This window comes from Corapipo altera, unplaced genomic scaffold (assembly GCF_003945725.1).
Source record: "Corapipo altera isolate COAL_440 unplaced genomic scaffold, ASM394572v1 44, whole genome shotgun sequence".
Taxonomy (NCBI): Eukaryota; Metazoa; Chordata; class Aves; order Passeriformes; family Pipridae; genus Corapipo; species Corapipo altera.
Window position 1 is genome coordinate 4,411,360 of NW_020884880.1, and position 14,521 is coordinate 4,425,880.

The window sequence follows — 14,521 nt, forward strand, 5'->3', positions numbered from 1 at the left end:
AACCGATGAAACTTTCCTCCTAGTTTCATGCTTGCTTCATCTTCAGATACGCAAATGAATTTAATTTTTTTTTTAGATTTGTTTTTAGTTTTGTGGGGCATGACATTACATACTTTATTTTCCCTTTTGCTGACTCGAATTTTTGTAATCCTACTTAAAAAATGTATAGATTCATTTGAAAATGTCTTCTGTCTTTTCTCGTGCTGACTTAGTTCTGATAGTTCTTTGATACCTTCTTTTTTGTTTTTTTAATAGTATCTTAATGTTGATTGAAATTGTACTTATGAAAGTAAAAAAATTATTGTCCTGTTATTTTTGTGTTTCACAAAGATAGTTTATGATTAGTAATGTCATTATGTCATTACCCTTTAATAATCTAATTGACCATCAAGTTTAGAGGGATTGCATTGTAAGTGGCCAAAACATTAAAAATATTTTAGTCTTTGCAGTTTAGCTATGGTATGTGTATATTTTTTCAGATAATTCATCTTGCTTAGTTAGCTAAAGATGTTCTCTTTTTGCTTTCATAAAACTAAGTTGGCTTTATTGAGTAACTTCTTAACCATCTCTTTCTTTTAAATTTATTAATAAACTTTTAATTCATGTTCTAATGCATTTACTCACAATTCTTGGATATATTTTCCTTCTTTTTTTGTAGTTTCCTGATTAACATTGAAAAATTGTGATGGTGTGTCTCTGTTCCCACCGTAACTTGTAAGATGGAATTAGCTCTTTGTGAAGTTGTGGCAGGCTTTTGTTCTCTAACCCATTGTTACTCCATAACACAAACACTGGAGATTGTGGTACAATAAGATGATGGACTTATTTCCCTTAATGTAGGGATTGGTGAATAAGAGATGTTCCCTCTTACAGAATACATTATGAAAATCATGGAAAGTGCCCTGTAGCTCATAGGTCTCCTATTAGGAAAAACATAGTACTGGAGTTATCTTTCAAGTGTACAGAAATAACTAGAAATGAGGCAATTTTGATGGACTGTCACACAACAGAAGTAAAATGATTACTGTTTTCCTTGTTTGGTTTCTAATGCTTCTGGAAATAGATAGCAAGATGGTTTTATGAACCTATCAGAAAACTTAATCCTGTAGTAAAAGGACTTTTTCTAATTTTCACAGATGCAGAGAAGCTTTACTTAAATCTTCATAACCTTCATCTGAGAAGTCTGAGTTTTTCCCAAGGGTTCCTTCCCAGGATGCATTATGGTTTTTGCACTTGCAACCTCGTCTAGTGCATTGATGGCTTCATTGATGCCAGTAGGAAGAAGCACTTTCCTGTGTCCGCCTTTGTGTTCCAAAGGGAAAGGTTTTAAAATCAAAAGCATTGAATGCTTTGTTCTCAAAAAGTTGTGTCCAAAATAGATGTACAGCTTGTGAGGAGCAGATTTTTTTTTTTAAGGCTTCCAGTGGTATATCCTTATAGCATTCCTGATGTTCCTCCTAAATTGGGTGTTCTTTTTTTTTTCCAGCAAAAACATTGATACTGACAATAAGGTGGTGAATATTAACAATGTATTCAGAAATACATGTTGTTGTCAGATGGAGCATTTCCATACCTTTGCAGGGAGATGAGAGCAGTATGTAAATGTGTCCAAGAACACACTGTCCTGTAGGGGCTGACAGGTGTCCTGTCAGAATGCATTTGGCATAAGGTTAGTACATGACTAGACTTTCTTGCAAAAAAACCCACAAAACCAGCAGAATGCAGTAATTTCTAGTTGTTTTCCATGCATTGGGCATTATGGAAACTAATAGCAGCTGCACCAAATGAGTTACCCTATTTCTGATGTTGTAAGGTTGTGAGAACTTCAGTTTTACAATAGTTTGGGCATGACTCATGGAAATTAACTTTAAAAGTGTTTTTTTATGTTGATTGGGTTTAATACATAAAGTTTTTTAACAAGCAGAATAGTTCTAGTTGGTGTTTTCATGGAGATTTTTGCACTTCTCAAAACTTTGATTTGGTATTAAGGGAAAAATAAATACAAAAACACAGTAATCTGAAATACTCACTGGAATTTTCTATGCCTTAAAAGTTATTGTAGTAGGAAAGAATGACAAATATTTAGCTTTTTCTACTTGCGTGTATACTTAGATACATGTCTAAAAATATGGAGTATTTTTGTATCTCAGGCTTTAATTGAGGGGAGATTGAAATATGTGATTTGGGATATGCTTCCTGAATACCTAAGATTACATTGTTCATCCAGGTGTGGAAGAACATCTGTGTTATCCTAAAGCCTTTAATTATGTGATCACTTACTTTTTGTTTTCCCCCCTGCCTGGAATCCTTGCTTTACCTGTTACGTAGAGCGTAGTATTTGCCCTTAATGAGCAGTTGTTTGGTGTTCCTCTTTTCTCCTTATTAGATTCGTGTCCTCATGCTTACTGTTAAGCTTTGCTTTGAAGTCAGAAATCTAAATTTCTGAGGTTTTGCTTCTGTATAATAGGAGAGTGTCTGAAATTTTATTCTCTTTCTTTTTTACCTCACTTCTGTGAGAAGAAAGATATTATACACTTTATGGATGGAGAAACACAAATCCATCAGGGTTCTGTACTGTGGCTCTTTAGATAACATAGGATACTGCATCCCATTTTTTGAAGTTTAAGGTGCAACTCCCATAGTTTCCTTCTGCATCTGTGAACACAGAAGACTTTTGCAAATCAGACCTATGTAAAGTGGGCATCCAGAAATATCCAGTTGATTTTCTGACATCTCACAAAATTTTTGTGGCAGAGACAGAAATAAAAATGCTGTTCTGCATAGCAGGTTTGTATTTTTGTTATGATAATTATAAGACTGATTTCTTTCTTCAGTTCTTCTTGCTTCAGTTTTGTTTTTTACCTCTCTTCTGTCGTGTAACAAATGATACAATGCTTCAGGTCTTTCTTGTGCATTAAATGAGTCATGGCCTGTTGGGGGTGATGGGAATAGCAACATGTAGTCATGTTGTAACGCATATGCAATGTGAACTGAGCTGTTGGAACAGACCACACAGCTGTGCCCAAACTTTACAGCATTTGATGTAGGGACTGTAATGTTCTCTTTATGGTGTATTTCTTTGCTCTTAATTGAAATATGAAATGGTATTAACTGGAAGGCTCATAAGAGGAAAATGATCTTCCTACTCTGCTATGTCTGCCTTTTTGTTTAATATGTGGTGGTTTTCTGGATAGACTTGCTGAAAAGGGGAGAATGTGATACTTGGCCAATAGGTTTCATGTCCTTGTTGCTGGCAAAAGTGTTGGGTTGAATTTTAGGCTCTGGAACAAGCTGTAATGGTTTTGGAATATATGGGGAAGAGGAAGGCAATTAAATAAAAATGTTCGCTTGAAGTGAGAAGGAAAAAGACATTAATTTTTTGTAGCTAGAACATTTAAGCTGTTCTCTGTGGCTTGGTCACAATCCTCACTGAAATGAGGATAAAAATTATGTTTAAATCTTGCAGGCATTTTTTCCCTTTCACTTCTAAGCAAAACTGTAATTCCCATTTGATTTCTTACATTTAAAGCAGCACTGTCTGCATTATAAAAACTAATTTTCCACTAGGAAGGACAAGTAAGTAGAGCGTGCCAATCTGCTGCTGTGAACATGTCTACGCAGTATATTGCAGAATGGGATGCAATATCACTCTGGCCAGTGCCAGCTATGCTGATATGGGCAGGCAGAGCTTACTAGCTTAGGTTCAAGACAGAGGTTGAGAACCTTGTTATAAGCCTATGCACCATCTGTAGAAGTAAAGGATGGAATGTAGGGCTGTGCTAGAGAATTATGACTTACTAGCAAAACATGGATGGTTTCTTTTATAGTTGTATTTCAGTTGGTTGTCATGGCAATACTGTGTCATTGTATTTGACATTTTCTACTGTTTCCTTTTATCCAAATATGTTCTCTGTCAGAGTACTTGTTTTTCTTTTAGAATAACAGTGACCTTTTTATTGAAAATTATATAAGTATAATTAGAGGCATTTGTTGGTGAGGTTTGACTTTTTAAATTATCAGAAACAACGTAAAAACACAATACTAGCCTGTGTTGAAGTGCATTTTGGTGTTAACTTTGCGTTAAGATGTAGTTGCCTTGGAACATGTGCACGTTGTGCCAGAATTCAGCATAATTAATGTATATTGTGTCCATTGCACACTGTGTTATTTTCTTGTGTAAAGTCTTCCTGTTCTTTGAAAAATGGCTTGTTGTTCTTAAAGGCCTTCATTTACGAGTCCTACTGGCTGACATTGCTTATGAGTTTGATCTTTTCTCTGTAACCTGCATTGCTTCGTTTCTCTTGCAGCCTTTGGATATCCCTGATGGTCGAAGGGCCCCGTTACCTGCTCACTATCGTAGTAGTAGTACACGAAGCATTGACACTCAGACTCCGTCTGTCCAGGAGCGCAGCAGCAGCTGCAGCAGTCACTCACCATGTGTCTCTCCCTTTTGCCCTCCTGAATCTCAGGATGGGAGTCCTTGTTCAACGGAAGATTTACTCTATGACCGTGATAAAGGTGAGAGTAGAATGGCCTGCCTTTATCTGTGGGAGGCATGTGATGTCCTGCTTTTACAGCTACCTTCATTTTACTCATTACATCAGTTTTTGTTTTTGTTTGATGGTTGTGGAGGGATTGAGGATTTATCTTAAAATTGGTTTTGTTTGTTTACATATCTTTTTCCCTCTTGTTTGTGGAACTTCACAAACATCTTCCATAAATACGTCAGAGGAGCACAGCAAACAGTTAACTATTTATGAAGATTCTAATGTGAAGAATTCAGACTGTAACATGTTTATGTTTAAAAAAGGTTTCAAGAAGATTTGTGGTAGATTGTATATTCATCGTGGGTGAGTTACTTGCTGTTCAAAATGGTGATGAAGTTTTGGACTGCTTTTAAAAATACTCTACTTCTGAACTCTTACATTCCACTTGAAGCTGTTTGGTGAGAAGCTCAGATATGAGTTTGAACAACCTGATGGAGAGTAATTACTTCTCTATGTATGTTGCATAACAACTCAGAAATTCTGAATAATTTATGTGTTTATATGTCAATATGCTGTGCTGTTTTTTGAAGTCTGTAAAATGTTCTTTGGTTTTATAGAGGGAGTACAATTGGTGTTCCAGTAATTAAGAGTTACTGACAGAACATAGTGTGAAAATAGAGGCACCGGTGTAAAAAGACTGGGTTTTTTTGACAACTGTTTACTAATGAAATTACCCTTGTGCTTCTGGTCAACTAGCTGAAACATGGACTTTAGTTTGGAGGATGCAGAATTTGGGTAAAACATGCAAGCTAAGAGTAGTAAGTTTCACAGAGGAAATGAAAAATTTTAAGATTTAGCATAGATTTACAAATGAATTAAAGACAACAGTATTTTGAGGCTGTAAGTGAGGATAAGCTTTTTTGTAAATACTATCTGTTGAATAATTCTTAAAGGAATTTCTCAATAAGATTGGGGAAGTCAGGAGAAATACTAGCTTTTCTTGGTTTATGAAAAGTAGTATTTTCCTGTCTTGGATTTAAAAAGACTAAATGAAAACAAATCCATCTGCCCAAATCTTGAATTGAGGGTGGGTGTGTACAAATGTGTAAGTTAACCACATTAAAGTAAAAGTCTTAGATCAACATGATAATTGGCCATGTTCCAAAAATAACAGTGGTATTAGCTCCCCCCCACCCTACTTCTCTCTTATACTACACATGTGAATTTTAATGTGTTGTCAAGACCAAATCACTGTAGAGACATCCACTAAAGTATTAGCACACAAAAATCTATCTTGATAGGTAAATTGGTTCCTATATGTCCTGATAACAAAAGTTAAAAAGTGAGGAAATGAAAAATTTCTTTTGCGCTTAGTACTCCGTTATCACAATAATAGAAATTTTCAGTGGTACACTATCAGCTGTAGCAAGTGAAGACAGTTTGAAATAGTGCATCTAACCATCTTAATGCTTTTCAAGGGTTTTTATCTCCTGTCTTGGATTTTTTGAACAGCTAAGTGGAGTAAAATTTATGAGTAGTTACTTCTTTGTGGATTTCACTTTTAAGGGTGGCTTTAATGCTGGGCCTGTATCAAAAGTCTGCTCTAGTAGTAGTGTGTAAGTGACAGTGATAAACAGCCAGCTTTGTAAAGTCAGGATAATGACATTTTTAAATTAGTTTAAGTAAGGTACTTACTATTGTGTGTATGAAAGATAAAAGCTTGAACTGCTCATCACAACTTAGGTCTTTAAAGGCAAGGTAAAAATTAGGAAAACATGGTGCGGTTTTCTGAGAGAAAGTAATTTGTTCAGAGGTTATAAAAGTACAGTCAGAAAGATGCCTTTTACTCTCAAGTTGTCAAGATCCCAAAGGGCAGTTGTTCTGAATAAGAATGTTATCTTCAAAATAGTTACAGATAAATGAGGCATATAGGTAGAAATTATATGGGAATAGCAAATTTTGAGAGACAGTTTATTACATTTGTTATGAATATTAACTGCTTTATAAGACCAAAACTCGTGAAGGTTTTCAGACCTTCGTTTTAAAGGGTTTTGTGATGCTGGAATAAAACTGTAGTGAGTTTGCTGTTGTGTAACCAAATGTAGATGTTTCGACCCCAAGATTTTTTTTTCCTTTCTGTGAGAATAACTTGACATTACCATTAAAAAATACAATTATCAGTGCTAATAATGCTTCTGTGTGTTTTGCTGAATAGGAGAGGAAGGTTGGTAGTTTAACTGAAAGACCTGAGCAGTGAGAGGAGCCAGTGCTCTGTGCAGACACAGCACTGCTTTACATTCCTAAAGCATCTTTTATTTCTTGTGCAAAGTGGTGTTTTGGCCTGAGGCCCTCACAGCTGCCCTTTGGACCGTATCAGCTGTTGGGTTTACCTTTTGTGCAAGAAGCTGCAAAATTACTGAGTTTTTCAAAAGAAAGTGAAAGCTAATTTTCAGACAGTATTGTTCTGAATGGAGCAGTGATACTGAACAGTATTGATTAGAGGAGAGAAGGTATTTTAATGGCACCTGGCTGTATGATTTTGTATTAAAGCTACTGGTTTCACTAGATCTGTTTTATGATGTTCTGGTCCGTGAGATTATAATTCAGAGTGCTGCATAGCATGCTCAGCAGCTGTGGCAGAGGTAAAGTTCAAAGCATCCAAAGTTATAAGAGGATGAAATTTGGAGGAGCTATTTTGTACAAAAATATATAGTATGACCTTGTTTTTAGGGTTTTCGGTTTAGGTGCTTTTGTGTGCATTTTAGGTGCATTGTGTATTCTCACTGTTGCTAGTAGACTCTTAAAAGCAACACATTCATGAAGATGACCTGAAGATACTTGTTAAATTCTGGGCGTCTGATTCACAGTTTTTTAAATTAAGGTTGTTAGTTAAGTCTTAGAATAGTCTTAAAAAGCAATGGTATTTTTGAACCTATTAAAACAAATCTCAGTGTGTTCACTGGCAAAGTTTCTTGTTTTCTTAAAGTTTTGTCATTTAAAAAAATGTTTTACAGATTCTTTTTTTAGTTAGCCTCCTTTGTTGTTCTAAAATATGCAGGCTATAATTACGGGTATTAAGCGTTCTGGTTAATATAGTATTTTTAGTGTTTTAATGACAATCTTAAAACCTTTTCTAGATAACAGAGTATATCCGTTTAAAATATTTATGTTTAGAAATTCCACGTGATAGGGCTCCATATTGTCTGCTGTGTGTTTGTGGTAACAAAACTCCCGTTAAAGGTTCCATCTGTTAATGTTCAATCATTGTCAGCGGGATGAGGTGGGATGGGGGGCATGGAACACGCCCGCAGGGCACCCCCTGCTGACGGGAGCCACGAGGCGCAGACAGGCCGAACCTGAGGGCTTGGCCTTGGGGGCCACAGAGAGTAACAAACCTGCACGTAAAACACTTTGACAACACGCATTTATTTGCAGTGTCATTAAGGATTAATAACGTGACAGTTTAGCACTTAAGAGCTTACAGGATACACAAGTGGAGGCTGGGTTAAGCTGTGAATTCCACCTCTTGCTACTTCGACTCAAGGCCTGTGCTCCCAGTGCCCTTCTGCTCTTGAACTGCTGCTGTATGTGTTGGACCAACAGCCAGTGTGTACCTGTGAGCCTCCTGACAACCACACGTGTGTTTTGAATAGTAGCATGCAACTCGTTTGGTCAAAATGAAAGTCTAACAGCTTAGCAAACTTTAAAAGCAGAGGGGGTAAAGAGAGAGAGTTGTTTAGCAGCTGTCTTGTATAGAAAGTTTCAGCCAGACGGGGCCGACTAAGCGAAAACCTTGATTGAAAGCTGAACTGGCTAGTAGACAAGACTGAATCTTCCAAGAACTGACTTAACTTCGAATTCTGTTTGATTCTTCCCTTGGATTTGCTGCCACGGTTTTCCGCTATTTGGTGGAATGAACAGTAGTGCATTTTACATCTCAGATTTTTTAAATAGAAACTTGGATCTTCAATTTTAAATATTAGAAGGAGGAAACAAACTGTCTGGGTTCTGTTAATGATTTCTGTGTTTGGAATGAGCTGTGTGGGCCAACAGTGGAAAGATGCCAACAGGATGATCATGCTCCCAACTTGGCAAATATCTGTATCAGCTCTAAGTGTTTTCTGCCTTCATAGTTAACACTGAAAATTCTGTCAATAGAAGTTCTGTATTCACTCTATGGCAGGAAAGAGCTGAATAATCAATACACTGCTGAGGTTCACTTCAGTTTGGTTGGGTTTTTTTCCTTCTCATATCTTTCATAGTAAATCTTCAAAGGAGAGTGTGATGTTTGAGTTGATTTGTTTCTTGTAAGAGGAAGCAGAAATGTTTTAACATGTCTAAAGATTAGTCTTTGTATTTGAGACATGGTAATACAAAAGTTTATGGAGCTACTTTTTGCAAGCTGTTAAAGACAACTTTGTACACTTCAGTGAAGCTGGATCATAGTCCTTGAAGCTTGGGTTGGTTTTCCACTGTTGCTGAAAAGGCACAACACGCATGCACAACAGCAAAGCGAACATAAACTGAGTTAAAAATGGTGAGGTACCCCAAATTGGTGGAAAGACTCAAAAGGACCTAAAGCAAGGGCAGCTATTTCTCTCCAGTTAAAGTGTGTTAGTAAGTTGGGAGATCCGCTTTAATTTTGCTATTTCATTTTTTTCATTGTAATCCCAAGCAGGGAATAGGGAACCACTAGTACTAGCCTGAGATAGATGTTGCTCTTTGAAAAGGTAGAATCTACTGCAGAAAGCTATTTTTCTGTGAATATTTTTGTACCTAATTTGTTTCCTTAATGCATTGACTATCGTGTTGTCAGCATGACTGTTTAAAGTGAGCCCTTTCATAGTCTTAATATTTCAAACTTTTGTGCTTCATCAGACTTGAGCTTTCTCTCTTATGTTTTCTGAGTACAAATATATCTGCCCCTTACCTTTTGTCCTAAGTTATCTAAGTTTGTCTTAAAATATACACAGACGGCTAGATGTATGAAGTATACCTGTATCATATAGCTAGTAGTGATGAGAGAATTAAACTGTAGAAGTTTTATTTTGGATATTAAAACAACTTCACGATATGAAGCAAGTAAGGTAGGGCATTGTAATGATGAGGTATCAGTACCTGTGTTACGAACATACTTTGTTTCTTTGCAACTTCTGAACTATTCATGAGACTAATGAGGTCAATAGTCCAGTAAAGTATTATTTTAAAATGAGATACATGTTGCATACACACATTTTCAGTAACACTGTTTATACAGTGAGAAGGCATATTATCATTACCACTCATATTCTTCTGCATGTATTATGCATATTACCCTGTTCATTTATGGTTTTTGAGCTACATAATAAAGAATGTATTTGTTTCCAGGATCACAGCTCTGCTTTGTTCCGATTGCAGTGTTCTGGATAAAAATATCCTCCTGTTATGTGTTGTTATATGATAGATTACTGCTGCACTGAAGCTGTTGTTCAGAAGAAATGTACTATACAAGGGTGTTAGAAATAGCCTGCAATAAAGGAAGCGTTGTGGTGGCAGCAAGCCGGCGTAGTGGCTAAATTGTGAAAAAAGGCATCTTGTTTGGAAATCGAATTTAATTAAAAAGCACTCTCAATCTCTAGTAATATAACTGCTTTAAATTTTCAGACAGTGGGAGTAGCTCACCGTTGCCCAAGTATGCCTCATCTCCCAAACCAAACAACAGCTACATGTTCAAACGAGAGCCCCCAGAGGGATGTGAGCGAGTGAAGGTCTTTGAGGAAATGTCGTAAGTAATGCCTTTTATATCAGCTGGTATCTGCAAAGCAGTAAACCTGTTTACTGAGCCTATTCAACTGCAGATGAATAAACTATTCCAGCTGATGGGTTTTTCAGGAGCAAACTATTCTTACAGTTTGTACAGAAGAGAAGTTGAAGTGTTTAAATTGGTTTGAAGAGGAAATGGAGTCTTTTAACTCTTTTTGTGCATTTATAAAAGGCAACTAAACTCCAAGCACAAAAAATAAGGTACATTAATTTCCTAAACATTTATAAACCTCTTTCCATATATTTCTAATAAGATTTTAAATTTTCATGGCTTAAACAGAAACTCTCCTTGTCATAATTATCAGTTTCACGAATAGGCTGCATTTTAATGCGTATAAAACATATACAACGAAGTGGAACATATGTAAAGGGTTTGTAGATGGTAGTATGCTTATGACATAGACTTTGCTCAATATTTTTGCTGAGCAAGAAATTGGAAATTACACCCTTGGACATCATGTGTTTTTCCCTTAGACCCAGCAGTATTTGAGCACAGCACCGTGCTGTCGAGGTTGCATGCTTAGCTCCTGTGGATGAAAGAATTAAATAGGGGATGTTTCTTGCTCTGACATCATTCATTGCCTGCTGGATGGTGAAGGAGCAGTGTTGGGTTGTGGAGAAAGCCTCCAAATAAATTATGGAGTATGAGAAAGGAGAGGTCTATTTTATGGAGGTTTTTAAAGGGGTTTAAAATGACTAAATGTGTTGTTGCTGCATTGCTTTTATCAAAGAAGAATTTGTGCCATTCCAAATTACTGCAATTTTTCACGTGCATATGTACTGCAGATTTTTCTTGCTGGAGGTTGCATGTTTGTCCAGTAATTATGAAGTCATTTTTGTGACTGTACTATTTTTGATGCTGTGGATCAGTTAGCTGACTACCAATATGGAAGATGTTTGCCCCTCTGTCCAATTAATCCCATTCCTTGTCATTCACATTTTAGCAACATGTAGAACCACAAAGTTCGTGACGTAAAAAACATCTCGTTCGGCCAGATATATAATCTTTTTTCTCGTTGTAGGTCTCGTCAGCCTGTCTCAGCCCCTCTCTTTTCATGTCCTGACAAAAACAAGGTTAATTTCATCCCAACCGGATCAGCTTTCTGTCCTGTAAAACTTCTGGGCCCCCTCCTTCCTGCTTCAGACCTGACACTGAAGAGCTCTCCAAACTCTGGTCAAAGCACAGCTTTGAGCACCCTGACTGTTGAGCAGCTTTCGTCTCGGGTCTCTTTCTCATCTCTGTCAGATGACACCAGCACAATGGACTCCACAGAGGTCCCGGTACAGCAGCCGTCCCAGCAGCAGCAGCCGCTTTTGCAAGAAATTCAGACTGAAGACCATTCCTCTGCTCAGAGCTACGTGTTAATCTAGACAAGGCGGAGCAGGCCTCTGCCCCGAAACAAGGATTGAGGAGATCGTAGCTCACATACATCTGCATGAGGTGGCAACCTTTCAGAACAACACGGAATACTTAGCAGCACTCGAAAAAATATCTCAACACTGTTCTTGGCAGGGACAGAATCTGTATTCAGCATTTTTTGTGAGAAAGCAGTAATGCCTGCAGAATCCATATATCATTAAGCGTTTTAAGTGGAGACTATGCATTTCATAGTACGTTTGACCAGATTAGTACTGTGTCCTGTGCTCTGTTTCAAATTCTACAGTATAAATAAGCTCCTTCTCTCTATATATATATAAAAAAAATGTTGCCTGTCTGAATAGAAAATGTCTTGCTGTGTTGTGTCCTATGGAAAATACTGTACTTCAGGATTATGTTTACAATTGATCCAGGTGTTTGTTTCTAACTTCTGTAATACACACAATGCAAAAAAAAAAAAAAAATGGCCACAACAGTTGCACAGTGCCCACCCTATGGCCTAGCTTCAGGTACTTCTCTTGAAGTCTAAACTCAGGTAACTTGGAATGTATATCATATTGGAATATAAAATATTTTACAGCTACAAAGCTAAAGAGGGAACATCACTCTTTTGCCTTTCCTTGTTTTATGCATTAATATTTCCTCATTACATTCCACTTTCTTGGAATAAGTGCATTCAGATCCAGGTGAACAATGACCCTGGACATGGGTGAACATGAGGAGAACCAGCAAATCTGTGGTGTATATCACGTTGTCATGTGCTTACAAGTAAAACAACTGTTGCATTTACTTTCATTTCAATAGATGTAAAAATGTGGCATTTAAAGGTTTCAGGTGTTGCTCAGTTAATGACTGTTAAACTGTTGCAAATAAAGTGTTCAGTACTAGGCTGTACATGAGAAACATTCCACATTGTGCATGAGAGGATTTTGAAAGACAAGAATGTTTTTGTTCAAGGACAGAAATGCTTTCAGGTTTCACAGGGGTTGATGGGGATTTCCTCTCATGGTTTTTGTTGGCAGTTAAGGATGTGAAATGCTACTGTTACTGTCTAAAAGTCAAATTAATGTTTAGTTTCTCTTTTGGAAATGTTCATTCATTTGCTGGTTGGAAATAGGTTTTCAGATTTTGTCAAGCAGTGTTAGATGAGCAGCGTTTTATTTATGTAGTGAGTAATTGTGTTTGGATTAAAGTCCGAAAGTAGCAAGTGGGTGTTCTAAGAGGGGTGGGGAAAAGAATAGTTTTAAGTTCATGTTACTTAAAGCTTCTCCCATAACTTTCAGTTACTTAAGTTGTGTGCGTAAAAGTGTGCTTTCCCTTCTCCTTAAGTGTGAATAAAAGAAAAATCCATGTAAAATAATCCTAGTTTTGCAGGCTGGACACTTTCTCAAAATAGTACATGGCAAGATCAGGTTCGTGGTGCTCTTCTGTTGTACTGGAAAAAGGAGCATTGCTGTCAGAGATAATTTCCTGTGATACAAAGAGAACCCCAAAGGCAAAATAACTTGATGTTCTTGCTCTGTTGCTTTCAGCTCAGTGGAACTACATTTATGCTGTCTGCTCCTAAGAGAATAAAGTTCACCTTATCCAGGAATTGAAGAGATTAGTAGCCTGCAGCTCCTGAGCATTTAAACTTGCTCCTTTATGTTCTTTTCCTTTTCTGAAGATGAGGTTGGAGGTGGGGTGAGAACCACCAGTTACTACTCACTAAATATGTGCTTTCTTTGGAGATAAAACATCGCTTTCTTTTTATTACTGAGTTTTTGTTTGTGCTATCTTATAAGGTGGAATTTACAGCCTACAAAACAGTTACTGTTTTTTGACTCCCCTTTCAGAAAATATAGTAGGAAAAAGAGGTCTCTAACCATTTTCATGTGAAAATCCTTTAAACACAACAGCCATCTTTAACCCTACTAATCTCAGGCCTAGGTGAAAACACTATATATTTTATAGACTGAAGATAAAGGGGAGGAAATACTCTTAAGTATCGATTCCTTTTAATATTTTTCTTTCTAGATTAACATTGCAGTATGATGACCTTTTTATGCTCTGGTTGTGTCCAGATAAGAAATCGTAGTCTCAGTTATTGGTGTTAGGTTACCAGGGGATATGATGAGTGGTTTTTAGATCAGTGCTGAACTCTGTACAATATTTGCAATGCCATAACATGTTCTTTATATTTTTTTCCACGAGAAACTAAATATTAATTAAATTGCACATTTGTTCTTAGCAGATTTGGAGGTTTTGAACCAAATGTGTTAAAGCTAATGCTTTGTCATGTAAATTTCCCAGCAGTTGTTTATCTCAATTGTATTCTACATGCAGCTGTAGAAATTTGTCAAATATTGTTTAAAGTTTTGTACATAGTTGTACTGTTATTTCTAGCCACTGTGCTGAACAGTATTCAAGTTATCACACAATATTGCTTTACACAAGGAAATGTGTGGCTTTTGTTTTGTATTTTTTTCGGTATAGAAGTTCCTGTGTCTTATTTAAATAAAAATTATAGTTAAAAAAAAATGGTGGGGACAACACACAAAAGCAGTGCCTCATTTATTTGTTTTGGAAACTGTGCATGAAACAGTATAGGATGAGACTGAAGTTAAATAGTGTTCCAAATTTACACCTGGAATAATGTCAACCATGCTATGTCTTTAGAACAAGGTAATATTTATTGATTTTTTGCATAATGCTCTGCTGGGGGGGAGGGGGGAATCCTAAAAAATAGTTGAATGCTTAAATATGCTTTAAATAGCGTATTTTATTTCTACATATAATGAGGTCTTTCTTCACAGCACAGAAAAAAATCAGTTTAGAGTTATTTGAAACTGTATCTACTGCTGTGTTTGTGGTA

General features: G+C 36.6%; 1 protein-coding gene across 2 annotated transcripts in view; it reads left to right on the plus strand.

Moving 5' to 3' along the window:
• The window catches only part of GLCCI1 (glucocorticoid induced 1), a 52,414-nt gene extending 39,387 nt beyond the window's left edge, over positions 1-13,027 (plus strand). For both annotated transcript variants that reach the window (XM_027639139.1, XM_027639138.1), the window contains exons 6-8: positions 4,308-4,518; positions 10,131-10,251; positions 11,312-13,027. In XM_027639139.1, coding sequence (XP_027494940.1) covers positions 4,308-4,518; positions 10,131-10,251; positions 11,312-11,660 — 681 coding nt within the window. In that variant the 3' untranslated portion in view covers positions 11,661-13,027. The remainder of the gene's footprint in view (positions 1-4,307; positions 4,519-10,130; positions 10,252-11,311) is intronic.
• The last annotated feature ends 1,494 nt before the right edge of the window (positions 13,028-14,521 follow it).